Raw genomic sequence first — 26,974 nt, forward strand, 5'->3', positions numbered from 1 at the left:
CCTCAACCTATTTTTGCGGCGGGGGGGGGGGCTTGGTTGCCACTGTAATCTGTATGGCTCCAAAGTGAAACTATGGGTAATTCTCAATTTATGATCACAATTGAGCCCCAAATTTTGTTTGCCAAACCAAGGAAGTTGTTAAATGAGTTTTGCCCCATTTTACAACCTTCTTTTACCACAATTGCTAACCAAATCACTGCAGTTGTTAAGTGAATCATGCAGTCATTAAACAAATCTGACTTTACTTATTGATTTTGCTTGTGGGCAGCCAGCTTGGAAAGTTACAAATGGTGATTATATGACTTAGGACAGTGCAACTATTATAAATACATGCCAGTTGCCAAACACTTGAATTTTGATCATGTGACTATGATGCTTCAGTATTGTAAGTGTGAAAACTAATCATAAGTTACTTTTTTTTAGTGCCAATGCAACTTTGAACAGTTACTAAATGATTGGTAAGTCAAAGACTACGTATATGTCAACTATATAGTAGTTAAAGGCAAGCTTCACTTATTGTATTTTTTTCTTTTTTTCTATTTTGCCCTTTTGTGTTTTAAATACTTTACTCTCTATTAGCTCAATTAGTAAATACACACTGGCTCACATTATCTTTTTTATTTCACAAAATTCACCAATTATCTATTTTTCTTAATAATAAACTATCAACATTTCCATGAAGGTCCAAACTGTTCTACCAGTTAATTATAATGTTGTCATGATAGAAAATAAAATTATCCTTCAGTTTTCTAAAACTGCTATATCCTTTAGCCATTTAAAACTCTTAAATCACAATTTAAGCTATTTGCTTTTAAGTCAAAATCTTTTAAAATAGTATTTTTTTTCTCTTAATTTTAACAAAAAGGTGATTCACCAAGTGTCTTTATTCTTTCCTGATGGTGAAAAGGTCTCTCTTAAATTGTATGTTAATTATGTCTGTTTAAGAAAGTGAGGCTTTTGTAGGCCAAGTGTCCATCAAGGCCGCACAACAGTTTTGAGCACACTGGTAATCGCTTGGCTCCCAAGCTAATTCATTATTGATTGAAAAAAAATCAATTTATAAGGTTGCCTCACCAGAACCAGCTATCTGGAAACAAGCAGATGATCTCTTGATTTCTTCTTTTCCAGAAAGAATATTGTCGGCCAGAATTATTAGAGAATCATTAAGGATAATATCAAATTAAATCAAGAGAGCAATTAATGGCAGAAGGATATTGTTGTCAATGGTTTTTCCATTTACAATTATTAGAAAGATAGAAAATGGATAAAAAAACATAGCATGGAGCAAAGGAAGACAGAACTGAAGTACAACTGCATACAGATGATAATCAGATGATGATCAGATGATAATTAATTGTTAAAATAGATAAACTTTGATTAAAATTTGAAAAAGCAATAAAAACAGCACTTAGACATTTATATAACTTCACAGTGCTTTACAGTCCTCTGTAAGCAGTTTACAGATCCAGCATATTGACCCCAACAATTTTTACTGATTTCAAAAGGATGGAAGGCTGAGTCAACCTTGAACTGTTCAGAATCAAATTCCTGGAGAGAGCAGTGAGTTAACCTGCAGTATGGCATTCTAACCATTGTGCCACCACAGCTTTAAAATGAAGATTAAAATTAGGATTAATAACAATTAAATAAAAGATTAAAACCAAGAACACGGACAGTACGGAGGACTTTTGTCTCTCACAATCAACCATTTCCATCATAGCATGCCCACATAAGAGCCCCAAGCCAGCCAACAGAATAAGATTTTAAGGCTTTTCTGAAAGACCAGAAGGGTGGAAGCAGATCTCAGTCAGGAGGCAAAATGTTCCAAGGCGTAGGGTCAGGGCAGAGAAGGCACTTCTCCTTTACTAAACAGCTGAATTTCTTTTGCCAAGGGGGCCCAACGAAAGCCTCATCTGCAATGTAAGTGAGGCAGCCAATCCCACTGGAGTGAGACAGTGCCTAAAATAATAATCTGGTCCCATGCAATGAAGGGCTTTAGAAGAAACTGCATTCAGTGCAACTCACTCAATCCTGCAGTCATTCCTTGAAGTGTCACTTTCATGGGCATCTTTTGAAAATCACAAAAAATTGTGGAGAAAACAGGTCAGAAAATACTACTGCAACTACAGTCTATCAGATATTATGGGACTACAATTCCAAGAATTCTCAGTACTTACAGTTTTGAGTTCTCAATGCCTTTGGATCTCAGCCTAAGATAAAGTTTCCAATGGCTTCTCAAACAACAGATGAAAGGTATATGTTTAATCAAAGTTAACTGTATTGTGAAAATAAACAACAAAATAGGGGAATTTTTTTAAAAAAAATAAATACTGAAGCAACTTATGTTTTCATCACCCTTCTTTATTTTAATTATCTGGTTTTTAAAAGCTTATAACCTACTCTTTCTGAGAACTACATTTTATAACTCCCCCACCTGATTTCTTAATTACATTCTTTTGCACAATGTGACTCTTGTATTTTCCTATTAGTTTCATCCCTGATCTCAGAGTACTATTGAACTCAGTCATTCAGTAGAAACAATAGCATCTTCAGTTCCAACTTTCATTGCTGGTTTCTTATTTCACTGAACTTGAGCCAGACCATAGCCATTTGTGAGGAAAAGTCACAGGCATACAAAGCACTACCTTTTCCCAGTTCCAATGTAATGATACTTGATACAAGCAAAAATGGAACAAGAAATCCAACTATTTAATAGGCCAAAATGTGAACTTGCAAGATTGGGATACTGAAGGAAAGGAAGGAGGGGCAGATTGGTCATTACTATTTCATTTGCAAGTGAACACATTGTGTAAATCCAGATAAAGAAGCTGGGCAGGTCAGCTGAACACAAGACTATAAATCACATTCACTTTAAAACATCTGTTTGCCTGGGAAGGATTTTTACTAACACAACAGACCAACTCTGGTGAGCAAAATTCAGTCTTGTTATTTTATTTCACAACTCATCAAATAAAGAGATGGGAAGAAATAGTTCATAGCAGTTTGCTGCACAATATTTGTTAGGCGTGTCTATTATTATATATGAACTCTAATTAAAGTAGGTTTCAAAAGACTAAATTGATTGCAGTAATTTATCCACTATACAAAAATATCCACTATATAAAAATAATATGATGTTCCTTAAAAACTCTGTATGTAATATACAAACATACATTTTAAGGAGTATTATTAAGAGAAATAGTGAACAGTTACTTCTTTAAAGGCTGAAAATTGCGCCTACAATAGTTTGTGAAGCTGAGTATATTTTAACCTAACAATTCAGCTATAATTCTTTATTAACAAATATGTTAAAAGTTTATTATTGCTAATTAAAATTTGGATTTCAATATCACATTTATGGTTTATACTACTCTTTTATTTGTACAGATCTAAAAGGGACTTCCTAAAGCAATTGGAGTTAAATTTATACTAATAATATTTAAGAGGGAAGAAAATATGTATTCAGCAGTGAGCTTATCCTTCATATTACTTGCCATTTCATCCAATTTTGCAATAGCAATCAATAAGGAAAAGCGAGTACCCCAGACCCTCTCTAGAGGTATGATGATTTCATTCTGTTTCTAAATTTCTAAACAGGCTAATTATAAAATAAATTGTGACTCGATTTTCTGAAAATTGTTTTGTAACTAATATTGGACTAGAATACAATGGGATAATACTTCCTACCATCAAAATCTACATTTAAAAAAAAATAAAGTACTAATAGAATTTTACCTCTTTTTGCACACATTGGTGCATTTTAATGCACACTGCCTTACAGAAATGAGCTATGAATCTAAGGTATAGTAGTTTATATTTGTTTTAATATACAAAATCTGTGATAAGTAAAGAAATTATGTTTAACACATTTCAAGATGTTATGGTACAGGGTTTCCTGTTATGTTTCCTGTGTAGAATAGTGTTTCCTGCATGAACAGGGGGTTGGACTAGATGACCTCCAAGGTCCCTTCCAACTATTATTATTATTATCATCATCATCATCATTATCAGCATCATCATTATCATTATCAGCATCAGCATCATATAAAATATATTGAGGACAGTTAAATAGATAACAACTTCATCTAAACCATGAAGCTATTATTCTCCTAGGATGGGGAGATGATATCACTTGGGTACAAACATACGAAGAAGGCCTCTATCAGGCAAAACAAAGGTAAAAATAATTTTAAATCTTTCAGGGGGAAATAGAATATTTCATTTTTGTTCCTGCTCTTATGAACGGAATATTTGTAGCTTGTCAGTGAGTTTTAGTTTATTACTTACAGATGCTGTATTATTCAATGTATTTATCTCATATGATACAAAAACCATGTTTCCTAATACTTATTTTCTTTTTGAAAAAAGTAATAAGCCATTGATGGTTATTCACCATTTGGAGGATTGTCAATATTGTCAAGGTAAGTCAAACCAATTTGATTTAAAGTGAAGATCTGGGGAATGCATTTACAAACCCATGTCACTCAACTGTATTCTTTTATTGTAATATATTTAAGACTCTGAGATCTCAGTCTATAAATCATATTGCTCTATATGATAAAGAAAAAATAGTTGGAAGAAACTGCAAATTTCTAATTAGAATTTTATTTTTGAGAATTGAATATTTTAGAATGTTTCAGATATTACTGCTAAAGGGGAGAGTGCAAGTGAGGATGGTGCTGTAGGCTGGAGCTTTATTTTGCCGTATGCCAACTATATATTTATTATTAAAATAATATGTTTAAAAACTCAGTTGGGGCTATGAGCCTGGTAGGCACCAGGGGACATCTCAAGCATATTATTAATGACCAGTGCTTTTTTTCTAAAAAAAAAAAAAAAAAAGGTGCCGGAACTCACACACGTCATAAACACGCCTTGCCTACCCTATAAGGTTCTATCCCAAAAAAGTGCCGGAACTCCGTTGTGGGCGTTCTATGAGAAAAAAAGCCCTGTTAATGACTATCGGCACCATATTACTAATCACTGAATTAAAAATTATTTTAATTTACAAAATATGTCTTCCAGATATATGCTGGTATAAATAGATCTCATTTTCAAAATTAAATTATTTTAAGCAGAATCCCTTTACATTTATGAAAAAATCTCGATTACACATAATTCTGCTAAATGTAAATAAAGATACATTAGCTCAAGCAATGAGTAAAGCAAAATATATAAGATGCCTATTCTAATACATATTTCCCTTGTTCAACCAAAGCTAAATATGTGCAAGGTAGATTACATTAACAAACATGAAGTTATCTTAAGTATTGACAAAACACATTCAACATGGTTCTGTTTTTCTCATGTAACCAGCTATATAGGTGTACAACTGAATAACATTTATCTCTGAAGAATTCACTGAGAATAATGCCCTCAATATCAATTTAAAAAGAAACCCTTCAAGGCGACAGATTTAATTTAAATTGTAGGTAGTCTCCCTCATCTTATCATTGATGCTAAGTAATATTATCACTGCTGGCAAAGAAGATACTTAGGAGTTTCTGTCTCAAAGTCTGTACAACAACCATCTCTCACTTCAACAACTTCTAGTTCAATGGACTGCAAAGAATTGATGTAACATGTCAGTATAGAAAATGTCAGACATCCACTATAAAAAACTTGCATCTTATCTCTCTTTAAAATAACAGTTGTATTTCATTTTATGCAGCATTAAAGAAGGTCTTTGCAGGAAGTCAAGAAATACAGGAGATGTGTCAGAATGATTTCATCATGCTCAACCTCATGGTACAGAAATTTAGATATAGATATAAATTAAGTAGTATTTGAAAGTAATTAGGTAAAGACATGGAAGGTCTTTACTCTTTAGTGAGGTTTTAAGACAATTTAATAACTATGCCAATTTAAAGATTTTCTTTTGGCAGCATGAAACGACTGATAAGAACTTATCACCTGATGGACAGTATGTGCCTCGAATCATGTTTGTAGGTATGTATTAGGCCTGGTGCTTCGCCTCTGTAAAATACAGCTTTTGTTAGTTACTGGGGCCAGACAAGTGTTTCTTTTCTGAGAAATGCTACTTGCTTCTGTACAGCAGCTGAAATACAAAATGGAATTTCAGTCTACTAATATTTTTATATGGATGATACAGAGTTGAAAGAAATCAATCCATTCTATGGAAATGTACATGTAGAATCATGGGATAATGAATGGATGTCCCAGTTCAGCTTTTCCTGACTTGATGCCATTCAGATATGCTACGACTTCAGCTTTTAGAATATTAAGCCAACATGGCCCTTACTCTGTTGGTTTGCACTTCTGGAATTTTATTTTTGAGTAGCATTCCAGAGTAAGATTAAATCCCTCATTGATCAAAGTCTTAGTCTTCCTCAGATAATGAACATTTCCAACCTGCCTTATTTCAGTCTTGTATAATTTTCCATAGTAATGAGGAAATTATCATTGTTACTTTATAATGCACTTTGAATGTATAGCTGATTCTTTTACATTTTTCATTTGAAATGCATGAATATCATTAAATTAGTGAAAAGCATCTTCTTGAAATCTGATTGGTGCTTATGTATTAGTATGACTTGACTATTGCAATAATTTTTTATTGCTTTTCCAGATCCTTCTCTCACAGTAAGGGCTGATATCACTGGAAGATACTCAAATCGATTGTATACTTATGAACCTCAAGACCTATCTGTGTGTAAGTTTTTCCTCAGTGGGTTGTATTTAGAATAGTAATATTTACAGGACTGTTTTCTCAAAAGTACACTAATTGCATGGAGGATAAATTAAGTAGCACTTGCTAAGATGCATATAAAAAGTTTAATTCAGTATTACATCAAAATAATGCAAAAGGCATATAAACTAGATATTTTGGAGTTCATTTCCATCAGCCTCCAAAAACAGAGACTGGGGAATGTGGCAGAGCCAGTGCAGTGCTTATATTGAGTGTTCTTGTTAGATATGATTACTTCAGCTTTGAATGTTATTATTTATTAATGATGTTTTTATGTGTTATATTTTTTCTTGTTTTTAAATTGTAATATTGCTTTTTTTTCTTGCTTTGTTATTTATTTTAATTGTTTGCAAGCTGCCCAGAATCATAAATATAAATTTGAAAAACAAACAAACTTAACCAATAGCAAGATGGCACTAGGCTCAAGCCCAGGGTGTCAAACTGCCGGCCTGTGGGCCAGATGCATCATAGCAAAACCGCACCCACCCAATTGCCGGCACTGGCAAAAAAGTTGCAATATGTCGCAACACATAACCTGATGTTGCGAGTTTGATCCCCCTGCTCAAGCCCATCAATCCTAAATGTTTTTTCATGGTTTACCAAGTCCCATCAGGCTCCCTGAAAAATGCATAAAAAGACACAAAGATGGTACATGATACCATCAAAAGGTTCTACCACCATGCAAAGTAGTAGTGTTCAAGAATACAATTTTCTTGCTGTCAAAATCAAGGAGAGACTTGGATAGATCTCCCATTCTCTGCAGGGACCTTTGCGCAGCTTGTCAGATAAAAGTGGAGGCAGAACAAACTGGCTCTGTTGAGTGCAAGGAGGGTTTTTTACATGTATTTGTACTTGACTGGGTTGGGCTCATAAATTTGGAGGATGGTTTTATTTTGTTTTGCTCTACCGTGCAAAGAAAGTTCAGCTTTCAGGATCATAAACCAAGGCAGGAAAAGATAACTAAAACTGGTTAGAAGGCAAGATTTCAATTAGTCACTCGTACATATTCTTACATCAGCAAGGAGCAATAAAAAGTGAAGTAGACAGAAATTGACAAAGCATCCATATGTTTTACAATAAGAGGCTCCCTTGTTTTAATATCATGGTTTGGGACACATTTGGGTTTGAGGCACATTTAATTTTTATTTTTTAAAAATATGTTCTAAGACAGTGGTTCTCAACCTGTGGGTCGGGACCCCATTTGGGGTCGAACGACCATTTCACGGGGCTCGCCAAACAAGGCTGTCCGCCATTTTTTCCCCTTTTCTTTGGCCATGCCCCTGGCACCCGATGATGTATAAGTGGTTGGGGGTCACCACAACATGGGGAACTGTATTATGGGGTCACGGCATTAGAAAGGTTGAGAACCACTGTTCTAAGATATGTAGGATTTTTAAATTTGTGTCTGTATGCAGCCCTGCATGAAATTATAAAAAATAGTCCTGATCCAAATATATGCTTAAACGGATCAATTAGAAAGTTAGTGAACTGAGAAAAATCAAATCTAGATCTAGACAATTATCCCAAAGTGAGTAAGGTCCAATTGTCTATAGAATTAAATTGACCATATCCAATCAGCCATGCTCCATGATTATAGAAACCAAGATAATTGTTTTGCCTACTTAGTTCTCAGAACTGGGGAAGAAGAAGAGTTAAAAGAGCAAGATTCTCCATTGGATAACTCACAATCAAGTCCTAGTAGCACCAAATTTACTTCCTAATTGCCTAAAGCAGTGGTGGCGAACCTATGGCACGTGTTCCAGAGGTGGCACTCAGAGCCATCTTTGTGGGCACATGTGCTGTTGCCCCACCCCCCTTCCCCCATGCCCCCCCTGGAGGAGAGTCGCCCCCAAGCATGGCCCACATGGAGCAGTGCAGCCAAGGACATGGCAGCCAGGCAGCTTAGACAAGACTCTGCCCTCACGCCCCATCATGCACAGTTGATGCTGCAGGGCGCGTGCAGAGGGAGTGACTGCCATGGCGCTGCTGGGCTGTCTGGGTGATCTACAGTGGATCCTGGAGGCAGTGAATGGCCTTGCAGGCAGGCAGGGTGGGGATGGGGCAGGGGGTAGAGCAGGGGCAGGGCCAGTTTTTGGGCACTCAGTCTCTAAAAGGTTCGCCATCACTGGCCTAAAGGATCAAAAGAGCACCTTTTCTTGCCTACCCGGATCCCAAGAAGACAATAGTGATTTAATAAATCTCTTTGCTAAAGGGAAATAGGTTCTTCCTGGTGAGGCAGAGTCTCCATAAATGGTAATTTTGACTAGTTAGTAAGATTGTGTGCTGCTAGAACCACCAATACAGTAATTTTATTGGGTTATTGACTGACTGAATTTAAGCATGTTGGCTTACGGGCCTGCTCTACCATTAACAGAGTTAGGTAGCTAACTTCAGTGTCAAATGCTGAAGTGGGAAAGCAATAGAAGCATTTAGCAAGGCAGAAAATAAATAATATAATAAAAAATAAAATTCAAATATAGAAATTAAAACCAAATATTTAGCAAGTGATGTATTTTGATTGCCTTTCTAAATAAAAGGACACAGGAGGCAAGGACATCTCTTAGAGATTGCATCCTTAATCTAGGAGCAATCACTGGAAACTATGCCCAGCAAGTAACTGGCGTCGCAGTAGAGATATTTCAGTTTAAGAATTGTATGATCCCAGAACTTGAAATTCTTAGCAGCCTAACTGCCAACTTTTAAACTCCTGGCATTACTTGTTTGAATAAGCTCTTCCTTCAGCCAAATCTATCTATTAGGGGTGGTAATGCTACCTTTTTAGATCATTTGCTGCCTTCAGATGTAATAGGTATCAATTACCTGTTAACTGGTTTACATAAATGGCATTGAAGGCCACAGGATAGGCTACCTTGGCCATCCTATTTTGGGATGTTATTGAATGTTGTAAAAAAGTTACAATAGCTATTTATTTTCATAGTGAAAATTATTCATAGTGAAAATTTAATTATGATTAAATTTCATAATTATTTTCTGTCATCTTTCTTCTATTATACTATGTTTCTTTCCCCATAACTTGACACTTTTTAATTTTTAAAATATGTTATAAATATTTAAAAATGAAATCCCTGAAAATTAAAGAGATTGGATCTATCATTCTCTCCTTTTCTTGAATTGCAATGCCTACAAATCACTTTACTATCTTTTTTTCCCCCAGTAATTGAGAATATGAAGAAAGCATTGCGTCTCATTCAGACTGAATTGTAAATGAGTGCTGTATTAATGATCACAACAGAAAAAAGAAATGTGGACCAAAAAAAATCATTTACCAAAGTTGTTCAGTTCTCTTCTCCCTCTTTGAAATGTCATCTACTAACTTTGCAAGTTCATTTCACATCTGCTAAAAAAAATTAATAGTGCCTGTAATAATATAAGAATTCAGTGACAAAAAATTGATGTTCATCAAGATACTTCTCTCCTTGAGATTTTATACAGCAGTGAAGAAGAAATACCCCAGGAGATTTCTTCACATACTGAAAAATCTCTTATGCTAAGGATACAAGTACACAGATTTAGTGAAGAAATTGTGTTTTATTGCCTTTCTAAATATACAGTATGTGTCTGTTTAGACTGCATTAATGCAGTTTATACTACATTAATGAAGGCCACTACAAACCTCAGCAAACAAGTTCTTTTCTGTATATATTGTTGCTAGAATTAGAGATGCTTCTGTTCCATATATCTCCTGAATTCATAGTCCCCTGATACTTTCAATTATAGAAGTTCAAATGGAGTGAATCAATATAATATAGCAATTAAGGGGTTGAATTGAGACTTGGAAAACCTGGGATCAAATCCCCATTTAACCATAGAGTTTATTGAATTAGGGCTAGACTTGGGCTATATTGCTCAGCCCTGCTTATTTCACTAGGACATAGTGAGGATGATGTGAGGGGTGACTATATTTGTGATGCCTTAATCTCCTTAGGGAAATATGAACAGCAATGCTATATCAGTTAGAACTCTCCGTTTTGCAATCCTGTATAGAAAAATACTATAGGATAGGAAAAAAAAGTAGTCATTTGCTAGAATGCAAGAACAAATTGATTCTTCATCAAGTTCCATGGGAAGGACTCAGTAATAATCAACTTATATTTGAAGCTCTGAATATGCTGCAAATGACTGAATGAGCTGGCCAAAATACTGCCAGTGTTTTGTAGTTTCAAGAAATAAATAAAAAAATCTGCAGTCAACTTCTCCACTTGCTTTTTTTATCTCATATTTATCTCTGTACAGTGTTCTTTCAGTATGAATACAACATTGCCATTGGCATATGTGCTATAGTAAAAGAGATGTATCAAGCCTTCTGTTCCCAGCCAAACCAAATGCCCATGGAAATAACTCTTGTATCCCAGCAACTTGCATCAAGATGTACACTATTTCTGTTTCTATTGCTATTAATAATATATGGCTATGCCTATCAATCATGACAGAGACTTGGATATGAACCTGAAACTGCATTGGTCACTACATAGGATGGATGACTTTGGCAGGTCTGGGTTAGAGAAATTTTGACCCTCCTAGGTCTCTTGACAGCTTTTAATATCTCTTTGTACAGGGCTGCTATATAGATGAGAAATAGACTTCCTCATCTTGTGCCCTCAAGGATATACAGTTCTCAGAATTCCTGTTCAGTATGCTCACCAGGAACATTTCCAACATTTCTGGAAAGTATCTCATTGGGAAAAGTTAATGGCATTAAATTCTGCATTCCCACCTCACCACCACTGAGTGGCATCACATGCACATCGAGTGTGTTTCAAGCTAAGATTTCTGTAGAAACGGCATTACCTCTAATTCTTTTTTTCTAGGCACAAGCAACAAAATGATTGGATTTATTCAACCATTTCTCTTGCCTCCAGGATATTTATTCTTCTATTATTATGCTAGTTGTTTTATTGTTCATTGTTCTAACTTTTCCCCAACCAGTACTTGAACCCACATGAAGCAAATGTTGAGGCTTTACAAACTAAGCCTCTGAATTTTGCATATAAAGGAGCAGGCAAGGTAGGGAGCAGGCCTGAGATGAAGGATGAGATAGTAGCTGACTGTTACTTTAGTGCTAGCCATGGGATAGTAAGCTCCACTGCTCTTAAGGGAAGATGCTGGCTTAACTCTTTTCAACACTTAGCCATTGGTGTCCCCCCTCCCTTCCACAATCACTCTCTTCTTATGGTAAAACTGATCCTGAAAACAGAAGGAACTTGAATTGCAATGTCAAAATAAGTTGTAATATTAATAGATTATTCATGTATATCTCTGTTTCTACGTATATTTTGTGTCTGTGTGAGAAAGACGGAGAGACAGAGGCCTTAATATTTCTATTCTTCTAGGTCTTAATATTTCTATTCTTCAAATTACTGATGAAATACAGGTAGTCCTTGCTCAGCAACTGCCTCATTCAGTGACCATTTAAAGTTAGGATGGTGCTGAAAAAAATGTCTTTACAACCAATCCCATATTCACAACCTTCTGAGCATCCTTAAGTCATTTGATTGCTATGATAGTCAATCACATTGTTCTGTGCTTGACCTATTATGTTTTGACCTATTCTTTTTTCTGTCTTGAAGTGTGGCAAGATGGGAGACAAAGGGATTACAAGGGAGTAAGTAGACACCAGGCTATTTGTATAGCGTGCTTAAAGCTCCATCTGCCAGCATATTCCTTTCAATGTGTATTCCCCATTGTGTGACCCTTACTCTCTTGTAATCCTTTACTCTCCAAGGAATGCAAATGCAAACATAATTCCCTTCTGCTACCTCCATCGATATTGTCTTGATCATTTGCAAAGAAACTATCACCACCCTGAGTCTTCGCTATATGGAATAGCTATCCAACTTCCATTCCTCTATTGCATTTAAAACTTCTTGCTACTCAGTTTACTACCACAATCATACTACAATATCACAATCTATGTGAATATGTTGCCGTAGCAGCCGGAATGATGGAAATATATTTGAACCAATTAATGTGAAGAGCTGTTATAATTAAGTAAAGATTGCTTGTGAGGATGAAGAGAGAAAGTTTCTGGGGAAAAAGAAAACTTTCCTCCCAGATCTCACGTTGTAATAATGCAGTGATGGAGTTGCTGCAACTCTAATACACTTGCACTAAAGCAAAACCTTGCATTGATTAGGCACAAGTAGAAAAAGAATTGCAAAAAAGCATAGGAGAGCAATTTCTACAAACAGAGCTATAGAAATAACTTGCAACAATCTTATAATGTAATCATAAGTATTAGCTCATAAAAGCTAAAAATATTGTTTTCAGTTTGCAAGGACAATAGATAATAGGTACAAATATTAGGAAAGGGTACAGCTCTAAATATATTTCTAAGGGATTTTCCATCCATGCAAAGAACCAGGTAGAATGCAGTATTGCAGATAAATTCTGCCCACAAGCAGGAGTTCAATTCAGCCTTTCATCCTTCTGAGGTTGATAAAACGAGGACCCAGATTGTTGAAGCAATATGCTGACATTGTAAACTGCTTACAGAAGACTGTAAAACACTGTAAAGCAATATATAAGTCTAAGTGCTATTGTTATTCAGTACCATTTGAATCAACATGCAGGATATTGTGTACCAAAAACAGAATACAAGGGCAAGAATTTTTGCAGAAGAATTCTATAGGGAATTCCATACAGCAGCATTGTGCCTCTTTGTTTCTCCTCTAGCATTGCCCTTGAATAGTTAAACCAGAGGTTCCCAACATTTCCAGTCTGGTGGCCCAGCCTAGCTCAGGAGGGTTGTGTGAATGGCAGGTACAGATCCATTTCTGTGAGTGGCATGCATGCGTGCCCTCCACTTACACAAATAGAGCTTTGTGCATGAGCAAAGGGTACTTGCATCCACATGCAAACCTCCACTCTCATAAGCAGAAGATGCTTGAGTGGAGGCACTTGTGCTCGCATGCAGAGCTCATGCAAATTTCAAACAGGCTGTGGCTCAGTAGTGGACACAGCCTGGGGCCTGGAGACCCTTGAGTTAAACCCATTTTTCATTCAGCTCATTTGCCCCAAACCTCAAATCACAAAACTTCCATGATGAAATTTGGCATTGTTTGCTCATTGGGTTGAGGGACAGGCAATAGATGAGAATTCCTACCCATGCCTGTGAGCTTTCTCCATCTTAGAAATGCATTCCTTCTGAGAAATAGAAGTGACTGGTATTGGGAAGAGCCTATTTCATTATGCTATCCTTTAATAACACTTTATTGTCAGATTGGTACTGAAAATAGATACCAATAAACTTCATATTTATACCATGTTGATTTGTATTACTGCTTTTTTACATTAAAAGAAGGAAGGCCACTGTAATAATAAACATACTATTCACAGAATCTATACTTATTTTCCGTAACAAGCTAGCAGGATGCCCCATATTGTTTCAAAATGGTATCTATGTATTGTTTTCACTTCCTTTCTTTCAATTCATAAATTTAATATTGATAATTGTTCACATGCTTTTGCTTCTTTTATTGTTCTCCAGTCCAGGTATGTTGTTAATTTTCCTTGTACTGCCCATAAATAAAAAGGTCAAGAGAGATAAATTGTACCCTTATTGCTTCAGTATCCTTTGTTCTTATTCACATTATATTTAAGACAATGTATCCAAAGAGCTCTTTCTTTGGGAACATCTGGAACTGTCCTCATATTTTGTACTATTTTTTTCTGAACTTGTTCATCAGCCAGAAACATATTTATTTCTCCACAAAAATGTTTGGGTGTATGTTGGTTTCCATGTTAGGTTCTAAGAATTTTGCACTATTATTTCATTTTTTGGCTTGGGGATCTAGAGTATATTGTTTACAGGAATCTTGTATACTTATTTTAAATATATAAAAGACCAAATTCCTCTCATAGATTGACATCTTAATCTAGAATCCTGAAAAGAACTTATTTCAAAAGATTAAGAGGAAAGAGAAATTTAGGTTTCCATCTCCCCAGCCCTTACATATGATTTCAGTTGTTATCATCCCAACTGCAGGAATAAACACATTTGAAAGGTGCCAGGTTAGAGGGATCCTGCTTCCTCCTTTCCCAAACAAATTTGTGCACATTGTATTTTTCCAGCATTATCAGCTAGTAATCTGAACAGGAAGCAAACAAATTTTAGCTATGTAACTTCAAGCATCTGAGATTCAGAAACTGACGGAACAGGTCTCTGGCTGCATCCGCCTTCAGCAAGAAGGGTGGAGGCTTCCTTAAGCAGATGGCAAATGTACAAATTTGTAGAGCTGAATATTTCCCACTGAACAAATATTTGTTTTGTGAGCTGTAACTAAAAGGGAAAAAAAAAAAGATTTACCACAAGACAAAGACTTAGGAACACCTCAGCAGTTAAGCCTCAAAAAGAACATGAAATTCGATAAATGTGTTCTTGATTTATGCTTCATTGTTCTAAGGGTTACATTTCTACGTAAGACTATAAAAGAGCTGTGAGAGGAAAATTCCAATGCTGATATGTCTTAACTTAGGGATCAGGTTAATGGGATACATTGTCTTTAAATGGGCATAGCATTTTGCAGATAATTTGCAAAGAAAATTTAGAAAGCTGGTCCCAATTAAAATCTGTTTTGCTTAATTCCAACTATGTAGTCAATATGGACCTTCTATATTAAATCTTGTGGATATTACTCTGGGTAGTATGCTGATAGGAGTGATGGTTGTTAGGGGGAAAAAAGATATATTGATCATGAACATGTCATAAAAATAATCCTAGATTTACATACTTCTGTCAGATACCATAACATCGGAGTCATTATTTTGAGGCCATTGTGGTTTGCTGCAGAAATTGCTAGACATATCCACTCTCCATTAATACATCACATTGAATAGTCCTCAACTGAAAAAAATCTACCACACAGACAGAGAATTACTTGTCAAAAAACTCCAGGGCCAAATTCCCCCCAGGCAAATAACATAATCTTTTAGATGATTGCCATAATGTTATAATAGCATTTACTACAGTAACCCTTTCAGTTCATCATTATAGTGACATGGCTCACATGTCATAATTAAGCATTTAGCTACATTACAACAACCACCAAATCAAAATGTCTAGTTAGAAATAATCCACAGATATATGGAAGATATTGCAATTTAGCATTATATATGAATCCACTATTTATATTGATTGATGCTAGTTTACCTGAATGTATTCAAACTGCTCCTCGTGGTACTTTTTCTTAATGAGAAATGCAACAGCTAATGTCCATATTGTTTCAAAATGGTAAGTATTTTAGAGGAATATTATTCTTAATTGCATATCTCTTTCTAGCAAACTTTTAATAATTTATGTGCTGCATAGAGTAGAGCTAAAAAAATTAACTGTATTTTACTGCCGTTCTTTATTATTTAATTACTGGAGGATATTATCCTGTTAAACAATATTCATTTTTATTATTTATAGTAAAAAAAAAAGATACACAAATGTAGTAAAGCCTATTTAAAAGCAGGAACTCTCCAAGCTGCTTGTTCTACTAGGGAGAGGAATACTTCACTGAGGAAATAATATATATCTATATGTAATCTCACAATGTGTTCTACTGAAGCAGGAAAATACAAAGGCATTAACAAGGTCATTAAGAAATCAAAAATTTATATGTAAAGAATAAATTGCACTGAGAATAATTGCATCTTTCAAATATCCTTGGAATTGAGCTAAAAGGTAGACTAACCAAACTTTGAATTAAAGCTGATAGTTTTCAGGGTGAGGAGACAGGCAAGAGGAATCTATATCTAAATTGCAAACATTTCACTCTGGGATAGGAATGGAAAACTTTAATTCTTCAAGTGTTTGGCTGAATTTGGCTCTCTGGTTGTTTGGCTGCATTCATTACTGCTAGCGAACTTTAACAGCAGTTAGAATTATTTGAATTATAAACCAAAATCTCAGCCCCAATACTAGAAAAGACAGCTCTAAAGATTGAGTCCAATAAGTCGATCGAGAAATAAGATAGTTGTGAAGAAAGAAAAAAATAGATGTTATTTGTTTTATTTGCATTTCCTCCTTTTTGCAAAGAGTTTTTGGCAGCATCCCATATTTTATTTTATCTTCACAAATGTTGGAAGCATTGTTACAGGTTTAGTGTTAACTTATTAACTACTAGGAGCATTAGGAGTAGACAGAACATTAATTAATTCTATCAACTCTCCTCTTTTTGCCTCTGTTCTGGTGCTGGAAGTCAGATATTAAGAAAAGTTCTGCCTAAGCCTTTCTCAACCATAAGGACTGAAAGCTCAAGGTGCAAGCTTTTCATTGGCATGTATTAACTATTTAATACAGATAATCCTTTATTAGTGACTGCAATTGGGACTGGCAATTGTTAGGCAAACAATTGCTAAATGAAACTCATGTGGCTCTGACTGCTTATGATTTTATTTCAGCTTTCCTTTGCTGTATAGCGTTAGAAGGATACAAGCCCAGGGGGGTCATACAGACCCCAATGAAGGAACTGGAGAATCCCCCCCACCAGTTTTATACAAAAACATGCCTACAACAGCAACAATTTATGAGATAAATTACTTTGAAAAGTAATGATTCAATCATAATGTCAATCAATGAATATTATGGTTAATTTTAAATCTGGTTCTCCCAGGCCATAATTTAACATACTGAAATTACTGTCTCAGAGATTTAACAATTGAGATTAAGATTGACATTGAACTGAATGCACCATCTGACACCATGATTAGATTTACAGAACAATTTTTTCCTCACCAAAAGTAAGATATACTATTCTTGGAAGAACAGTAGAAAATGAATTGTTCCACAGCTAAACTCAATATGCTAAGCCATAGTTTGTGTAACCATGGTCTGTTAAATATACCACAATGTTTTAGAAAAACATATACTTAACTTTAAAGATGATATATTTAGCTGACCCTGACTGATGTGATAAGCTATGAAGTGTTAGTTTTATTAGTACTTACATAGAAAACCTCCTTGGCAATCTAAAACTGTAGGCTATAGTAATAAGTAAAACAAAGAAAAAGAAGCAGAAAAAAGAAGCAGAAGAAAACAATAACAAACCATTTTCATATCATGTCAAGAAAACAACATGAATGTGTCCATTTAGGTCTCTGGAAGCAATTTGAGCAGTATGAAAGGATGATATTGTGATATTGTGTTGTTATGACACAAGATTTAAGTATGCTATACAAATGCTCAGTTGAAGATTTCCATGGTCTTTATTTTCTCTTGTGGTCTTCAAAAATAAATTCCATGCTGAAATCAATTCAGTAAATTCTCTGCTAAGCAAATAAAATGATAATAGTGATAATAGTAAAGTTTTCTGAGCTTGAAGCAGGCTTCTCTAAATTTTTAAATTTAAGACAGGAATTGGTACTTGGAAGGAATGTGCAAAGCCCCACCCTCTGATCAATCTCATTTGTAAAACCAGTTCTACAAGACATTTAACCTATATTGTCAGACCATTCATCCAGATTTTTTTGAAAGCCTTTTCCTCCTTATATGCCCATCAGGAAGAAACTGGCAAAAAAAATCTATGCAAAAAACCCAGATCATATTCAGTGACAAGCTCATGGTAAGAAAGGAAAGGAGGATTCTGAGAAGCAAGCAGGATTTAGTTATATGAAGCTTCCATCTTTTTGAAATGTGTCCTCACCATATAATTAGAGAACATCATCCCAATGTAAAAAGCTGCTGTTGCTGTCATCTTCATTTTTGCCCTAACGAGGTATTTCATGTGATAATCTTTTTCTCAGTACTTTTTTCAACTGGTTTATGAAAGAAGGGTCTTTGATACAATTTTAAGGGAACATAGCTAAGCAATACAGGCAATCTTCAACTTATGACTGGTCACTTACTGTCCATTTAAAGTTATGATGGACCCCCAAAATCTACTTACAATCCAATTTTGAGGTTACAATGCCTGCCGATGTCCCCCACACCTCAGTGGTAATGTACATTTTGGTCACTTGGTAACTGGCTCACATTTACAGCCATTTTGCAGCAACCTGCAGTCACATTACTGCATTTTTCAAAAAACAAAATGCCTATTTCTGATGTTTATTTCTGATTTATGGCAAAAAAGCCCCAATTAATTGGGTAAAATGGATTCACTTAATATTTGCTTAATGACACCAGAAAAACAATAATAAAGTCACATCTCATTATATGAGGACCTATTAAACATCCACAAGAACTTATGACTATGATTCCAGGCTCCATTTTACAATTGCAATTTGAGAACTGCCTGTATTGCAGCTTCCTTACATGAAGAACATCCATTTTTCCATTCCCACATCTTTCAGGTACAGTGGAAAAACTCTCTGGTTAGTATCCTGGAAAGTCATAGTTCATGCTTACTGTTATGTCCTGAGCCTGTGCAAGCAGGCTCGGGGCATTGCAAACGGTCCCGGGCAGGTGCAAGTGCTGGTGTGCCAAAAGTTGCAGATTGACCCGGGGATGGCCTATATAAGAGGCCAGGAGTTTTGGGCGTTGCCGGTGTCTACTAACTGTAAAGCTGAACTAAGAATAAAGAGTTCCTGAGAACTACAACTGCTTCTCGTGTCTTGCCATTTCGCGAAGGACGCAACACTGGCAACGAAGGTGGGATTGCCTTACATCGAAGAAGAAAAGGTGTAAGCTTACCCGAATGAGTCCTGAGTGGCAGGAACGGCGTTGACTCGGCAGCTACCCGCCAATCCAGTGTGCATTCGGGGGTAGGCTGGCTGATAGACCCTTCCTTCTACAAAAATGGCAAAGATTGGAAGGCTTTCGGAATTTGACGTCTCACATCCAGAGAGGTGGAGTCCTACGTAGCCAGGGTGGAAAACTACCTCAAGGTGAACCAAGTAAGGGAAGATAGTTTAAAGGCTGCCACCCTGCTGTGTGTTTGCGGTCAAGATGCATTCGAAATCGCTGAGAACCTTGCAGCACCTGTCCCTCTAGATTCTGTCAGCTACGCAGATCTAAAAAAGCTACTGAAGGAGCACTTCCAGCCCAAGATGTCCGTCATCGTGTGGCGCCACACCTTTGAGCAGAGAGATCAACGACCCGGAGAATCGGCCAAGGAGTACATCACCACATTGAGGAAAGCCGCCAAACATTGCGAGTTCAAGGACCTCGAAGAACGACTGAGGGACAGATTTGTAGGCGGACTAAGGCATAGAGAGTTACAACAGAGACTTTTTGCCAAGGAGGACTTGTCTTTCCAAGATGCCTTGAGAGAGGTCACCGCAGAAGAAGCAGCGGGCGGCGCCATCAAGAACATGCGGCCGATCAGAAACAGTCCAGATGCTGCATCCGTGCACCAGGAAGAAGTCCAAAGAAACTCTGAGGAGGATCCTGACGAGGAAGTGGACCGTCTCCAACACACAAAGGAAGGGAAACAAAAAGGAAGCTCTTCAGCGCTCCCCAAGTGCATCGGCTGTGGAGGTCACCACAAGAGAACCGACTGCATGTTCCGCTCCGCTATCTGCAGGGCGTGCGGAAAACAAGGACACATTGCAGCTGTGTGCCTGGGCCGTCAGAAGGTACAACCTCAGGAAGAATTGTGCCTGAAAGGTACCAGGGGTCCCAGCCAGAATAGGGTGGGGTTTTGCGCTTCGCAAAGAAGTCTCATAGGACTCGATTGGTTTGAGGCCTTGGGGATACACGTCACAGGGCTCAACAGCCTACAAACACTCGACCTACAGGAAGTCTGCAAAGAATTTGCAGATGTTTTCAGCCCCCAGCTGGGCACATTCAAAGGACCCCCTGTGTCATTAAAGCTAGACCCCACTGTCACTCCCATTAGAATTAAAGCAAGAAGGGTCCCTTTTGCTTTAAAGAGTAAAATTGACACTGAGTTGGATAAACTGATCCAACAAGGAATTCTAGAACCTGTTGACTCCAGTCCCTGAGAGACCCCCATTGTCACGCCTCGCAAGGCAAATGGGGACATTCGCATCTGTGCTGATTACAAATGCACTCTGAATAAGGCATTGCAGCAACATGCCTATCCTGTTCCTGTGGTCAGTAATATTCTGGCCTCCCTCGGGGGGGTGTTTTTGCAAAGCTTGACCTAGCTCAAGCATATCAACAGCTGCCTGTTGATGATGATGCTGCTATAGCTCAGACAATTGTGACCCACAGAAGGGCCTTCAAGGTAAAGAGGCTACAATTTGGAGTAAATGTCGCTCCTGGGATTTTCCAAAGCGTAATGGAAAACACACTACGGGGTATACCATGGGTTTGCCCCTACTTTGATGATGTCTTAATTGCAGGAGACTCCACACACAATTTAGCTGAAAGGCTGAGGGCTGTCCTGTCAAGGTTCAGGAAAACCGGCCTCAAACTTAAAAAGGACAAATGCAAAATTGGGGTGCCTTCTACTGATTTCCTGGGGTTCAAAATTGATGCTGCTGGGATTCACCCTGCTGAATCCAAACTAAAAGCTATTATGCATGCCCCTAGGCCAAAGTCTAAGGCCGAACTACAGGCCTTTCTGGGCCTTCTGAATTTCTACAATTCCTTTCTTCCACATAAGGCTAGTGTAGCTGAGCCTCTTCACAGGCTATTAGATAAACAGGCAGTGTGGCAGTGGTCACAAACACATGAGGCAAGTTTCAATGAGGTCAAGGCCTTACTCACTTCTAACAGTGTACTTGCACATTTCAATGAATCCCTTCCTGTGTGCATTGCTTTTGATGCTTCCCCTTATGGGGTAGGAGCTGTACTGAGCCACCTCAGGTCTGATGGAACTCAGGTTCCTATTGCATATTATTCCAGAACATTGTCTTCTGCTGAGCGTAATTATGCTCAAATAGACAGGGAGGCCTTAGCTGTTGTTGCTGGGATTAAAAAATTCCATGATTTTTTATATGGTAGGCATTTCACGGTCTTCACTGACCATAAGCCTTTGCTGGGACTGTTTACCACACGTAAGCAAACCCCCCAAATCATCTCTCCCAGGATGCTCAGGTGGTCTATCTTTTTGTCTGCATATGATTTTTCCCTACTTCACAAGCCTGGGAAGGAAATGGGCCATGCTGATGGCCTCAGTAGATTACCCCTGCCGGTAATAGAAGCTGACCCCGCGCCAGCCATCAATCTTCTTTCTATCCAAGCCTTGCCCGAGTCCCCTCTGAATGCCAGGGATGTAGTTGCTGAATCAGGCACAGATCACACACTTTCACGTGTCTTTTCTTGGGTTTTGTCTGGATGGCCTGAGCACTGTCCTGGTCCTGAGTTTCAGAGTTTCTGGTCTAAAAGGAACGAGTTGTCCACCTCTCAGGGTTGTCTGCTTTGGGGAAGCAGAGTTGTCATTCCCACCTCAATGAGGACTAGGGTCTTAGGTTCCCTCCACGAGGGTCATCCTGGCATTGTACGAATGAAGGCTCTTGCGCGCAGCCATTTGTGGTGGCCGGGCCTAGACAAAGACATTGAAGCTAAGGTGCGCGCATGCCACCTTTGTCAACGCTCACGCCCTGAAATGCCCCAAGCTTCTGTACATAGATGGGAGGAAACACAGTCTCCATGGTCTAGGGTGCACATTGACTATGCTGGGCCCTTTCAGGGTTAATTCTTCTTGGTCCTCGTTGACAGCCATTCAAAATGGCTTGAGGTTGTACCTATCTCATCCACCACCACTGCAAAGACCATTCAGGTACTGATGGGGATTTTTGCTGCACACGGGCTCCCAGACGTCATTGTGTCTGACAACGGCCCTCAATTCACTTCCTCCGAATTTCAAGCTTTCTTGCAGGCTAACCTGATTCGTCATGCCACCTCTGCACCTTTCCACCCGTCCACCAACGGTATGGCTGAACGCATGGTTCGCATCACCAAGGACGCTTTGAAGAAACTCACCTACGAAGACTGGCATCACAGGTTGGCTGACTTCCTCCTTTCTTATCGCACCACACCGTCCACTTCTACAGGGAGAAGCCCAGCTGAACTTCGTTGGGGGCGCAAACTGACTACCAAGCTTGACCGGTTGCATCCGGACAGACTGCCTCTTTCTGTCTCTCACCCCAGGGCACCTAGGCAACTACTTGTGGGTGCCCTGGTTTGGACTCATAATTACGGGCCTGGTCATACATGGGTCCCCGCTTCTATATCCAGGGTCACGGGTCCTCTGTCTTACGAGGTGTCCCTGGACAACGGTCGTGTCCTGCGTCGGCACATTGACCAACTTCGCCCTCGACGGGACCTTCCCGCTGAGACTCCTGGGTCTTTTCCAGGGGGGGAGAGGGAACCCTTTGGGCAAAGGGAGGGGCATGGAATGATGCCCATTATCAATGGGGAAGCTACAAACAGCCCATCTCAAGATTCTGCGAGTGCTCCAAACAGGAATTCAAGGAGCCCAACTAGATACCAGGCATCAACGCCTACTCCAGCCAGGGAGTCACACCGGGGGCATAATCACTACTCACCCGCATCACTCAGTACTCCAGTCAGGGAGAATACTCGGGAGCATCCCAACAATCCATACCCTGCAAGAGAGCTGGCACACACTCCTTCTAGTTGGCCCAACACTACCCCTGTCCCCAGAAGGGGGCAAACACACAGGGAGGTGGTCGAGGAACCAAATCCCGACTACAACACCTCTGACTTCACTCAGGGGACAACTGAGTTTTGGGACAGTACTGAAAACCACACAAGCCCAGACACTGAACGGGATTCAGGGGACAGACAGCCTCCTGACAGGTCTTGGACGGACCTAGGAGGTTCTACAGGAACGCCCGACAGTGATAGCCACTTAGAAGGGCCAGAAAGCCTACAGCTAGGCGGGACAACCAGGTCACACAGAGAAAAAAGACCTGGCCTGACGAGCCCGGTGGGCAAGCAAGCAGGCCAGGCAGTGGAGCACAGCCCTTGGGAACCCCCAAGGCAAAATAGGGGGGACAGGCACGCATCACCCCTCAGTCAAAGGGTACTTGGCAAGTACCCAGAACTTAGGAGGTCACAGAGAGCAAGGAAATCTCCTGAGTATTTGGAGGATTTTGTAACTCTCTTGGCAAAGCAGAGCTAGTAGAAAAGTAGAGACTGAGGCTGATGGAAAATGGGGAATACCTGGTATTGGGGAGCATGGCACTACACTAAAAAAATGAGTTATGTGTTATTATGGTATGGGGAATAGTTTTAGCCCAGGGGGAAGGGGTGTTATGTCCTGAGCCTGTGCAAGCAGGCTCGGGGCATTGCAAACGGTCCCGGGCAGGTGCAAGTTGCCCAGGACCAGACAGGCTGTTGCCAGTACTTGTGCGCATGCGCAAGTGCTGGCACACCAAAAGTTGCAGATTGACCCGGGGATGGCCTATATAAGAGGCCAGGAGTTTTGGGCGTTGCCGGTGTCTACTAACTGTAAAGCTGAACTAAGAATAAAGAGTTCCTGAGAACTACAACTGCTTCTCGTGTCTTGCCATTTCGCGAAGGACGCAACACTTACAGTTCTAAGATAGAAATAACAGTGTTCCAATTCAGAAGACAATTTCCTGTTTTTCTTGTATTTGAATGTATGTTTATTATATTTGAAGTTATATTTTGTAATTAATCCTACTGTCTGAAAATGGAAAGGAGATTTAAAGTACTGTTAAGTAAATACATTTGGTGGGTCATAGCAAAGTCAGCTTCTGATTATATTTCTATTTAAAATGCTAGCATCCACTTAGCATCCACATTTGTACAATATGTTAAATTTGCTTAGTTTTGATTAAATATGTACAAAATCTACCATTCCAAGAAGTGAAAATTTCAGAAAACTCCATGATGTTCTTTTTCTTATCTGGACCACACTAATCCTAACATTTCGGATGAGTTAGTTGTTCTTTGTCCAAGTTTGAAGTGAATATTAATATCTAGTAAGCTGCAAAACTACCCAGAGTAGCTGGATCAACAAGGTCCAGAAAAGAAATAGAACATTCTTCACTCTGCACACCTGATTTTAATCTTGCTTTTTATTCCTTCAAGGTCATCAGACTGACTTGTTTAATTGTGGTTCATCTTGATGCATGATCTCAGAAAATGCAACACACTTTTAAAAAAAAAGAAAAAAGAGCAAAGCTTCTCTTTCATGGTTTCTTGTTATTATTTTTTTTAAAAAATCTTCCTCTGACACATTTGCCTGTCAGTTAGTTTGGACTTGAGAGTGACTGGCTAAAGTCATCTCATTCACCTTCCATGACTGAAGGTCTGAATTTGGATCTCATTGAGTCCAGTCCAATACTGTAACTCTTGATGCTGTTAGTGTTGATGGTTATAATGTACAAAATGTGAAAGCAGCAGCAGTGCATGTAGTTTTTGTAAATTCCTTTTGAGAAAAGGAAGGAGCCTTTTTCTTATTTTTTTTTTTTAAATGTCCCTGCTCCCTTGCTAACCTCATATTAGCGAAGCAGGTTCCTAGTATGTGCAGCAGCAATATGTCACTCGTTTGCAACTGTTTTGTGGAAGATTAAGAAATGGCAAATTGAAGAATTCTGAATTGGCTTATCTCTTAATGTAATATATTCACACTGAATTGATATGGTTTGTAGTTAAGTTATCTGATGCCCCATGTCCGACTTCTAATACTGTACAGAGATTACAGTTATGCACAAGTAATTTCAGCACCACTAGAAATTTCAAAGAAATAATTTTTTTTCAATCAGTTTTGTAAGTAAGCAATGAGCAGGAACTGAATGCAGTTTTGATCCTGGAAATTTGTGCCAACATCTGTTTCTATGCACACTCCATTGCCCAAGACATTTTTCAGAAGGTGAGATATTTTAAGTTAATAATTTATTTTGTCCTAAAGGAAAAGACAAATTAGTTTCAAAAAATTGAATGTATTAAGAAGTATTTCCCACTGCTCCATCCCATATTTTTAACTGAGTTTGTTCTATCAAGTTCTATCTTGTGTATTATTTTGCTGCATGTGAAATTAACAAATTGAACAATAGATTGCACTGTCTGTTAAGTCTCCTTTCTTTGCTATTGCTATGTAGACTGGTCTCGTCTACTCTACTGGCCAATGTATTGTTCTTCAGTTTTGACATAGGTTAGAAACTTAACTGACGCTTCTCCTGTTTATTGTTATATTTCAGTTAGTGTTCCATCAGTTCTGTAGTCTTACGTTTTGACTGGAATGCTCATATAGTTTCCTATTCTACTAATAGACATTCTTTTAAGTAGGGAATAGCCTCTAGATTATCTTAGCATCTCTATTGTATAGAATGTCATTATACCTCTTCCATTTTTGTTTGATTTTTGAATCAAATGCCATCTGTCCATTGGCAATATTTAGATACCAATTTGAATTCAGAACTTCATTCTGACTTCAGAGCTCTTTTGGAAGACTTTTCCATGTCTGTTCCCATCTTTGAAATAATAAAATTTTGATGTAATGTTGTTTTTTCTTTTATCTAACATTATCTGACATTTTTGTTGAGATTCTGCCTGAGAGATATTTGCTCTCATTGAGTTTCTCTTCTCTTCTTGGCAATTTCAATACTGGTATACAGTATGGTATTTTCAATACTCTATTCCTTTTTTTTTTTTGGGTCTTTGGCAATCTCTTTTTCACATTAATCCTCAACAACTTCTTTTAATTCATTCCACAGTTTCTCTTGTTTCCTGTCAATGAGGTTCAGGATTTCAAAGCAATATCTGATGATTTTCTTGAAGATGTATATATAGAAAGTTATATTATGGAAACGTTTGGCCTTCTTCAATTTGGAACTTGTAAATAAACAATTTGCAGTATATTCTAAATAAGAAATGTTTAGTGTGTTCCACAATTAGACCTTGTCCACAACTTTGTTATAATTGAGTTCTTCCATCTCCTTGTACCAACAATGTAGTCAGATTTATTTCTGTGTAGTCCATCTAATGAAGTCCGTGAGGCATTCAGTATCCAGCTACAAGTAGTTCATATTTCTTACATGTTCTGTAATTTCACATTAAACTTGATTAGAAAATTTCCTCCTGCTCCTCCTGCTCCTCCTCCGTACTAATCATATGATGAAGTAAAATTGATGTTATTTCATTTTAATTTCATTGTATCAAAATACCTTGTACACTCTTCCTGATACAAAACTAACATTGTTACTTCTTTACTTTTTTGTGTGCGATCTAATTAGCAAAAAGTGTGATCTTGTGACTGAAAGTGACCAGTCCCAATGCATTTCAATTCACTAATAACTGAATTGTCAGTGTTTAGCAAATTCATTTCATACTTATGTTGAGTTTTCCCATGTCCATGCTTTTTACCTGCCATGTTGCCAATGTAATTCTGTCTCTGCACCGTCAGTTTTTATTTT

The 26,974-nt window shown here is 37.9% G+C and overlaps 1 protein-coding gene across 1 annotated transcript; it reads left to right on the top strand.

Moving 5' to 3' along the window:
* Positions 1 to 2,773: 2,773 nt before the first annotated feature.
* Positions 2,774 to 10,920, top strand: AGR3 (anterior gradient 3, protein disulphide isomerase family member). The gene is made up of 8 exons (XM_039332782.1): positions 2,774 to 2,926; positions 3,388 to 3,559; positions 4,114 to 4,177; positions 4,369 to 4,421; positions 5,672 to 5,748; positions 5,886 to 5,949; positions 6,590 to 6,673; positions 9,885 to 10,920. Exons 2-8 carry the CDS (start codon positions 3,457 to 3,459, stop codon positions 9,932 to 9,934), a joined length of 495 nt encoding a protein of 164 aa, XP_039188716.1. The 5' UTR covers positions 2,774 to 2,926; positions 3,388 to 3,456; the 3' UTR covers positions 9,935 to 10,920.
* The last annotated feature ends 16,054 nt before the right edge of the window (positions 10,921 to 26,974 follow it).

This window comes from Crotalus tigris, unplaced genomic scaffold (genome assembly GCF_016545835.1).
Source record: "Crotalus tigris isolate CLP2741 ecotype Arizona unplaced genomic scaffold, ASM1654583v1 scf7180000017624.2573661763:2888555, whole genome shotgun sequence".
Classification (NCBI taxonomy): Eukaryota; Metazoa; Chordata; class Lepidosauria; order Squamata; family Viperidae; genus Crotalus; species Crotalus tigris.

Coding starts and splice junctions, on each gene's coding strand:
- AGR3 (XM_039332782.1), top strand. CDS start 3,457: ATGTATTCAGCAGTGAGCTTATCCTTCATATTACTTGCCATTTCATCC. Junction 5,950..6,589: donor GCCTCGAATCATGTTTGTAG/GTATGTATTAGG, acceptor TTGCTTTTCCAG/ATCCTTCTCTCACAGTAAGG. Junction 6,674..9,884: donor ACCTCAAGACCTATCTGTGT/GTAAGTTTTTCC, acceptor TTTTTCCCCCAG/TAATTGAGAATATGAAGAAA.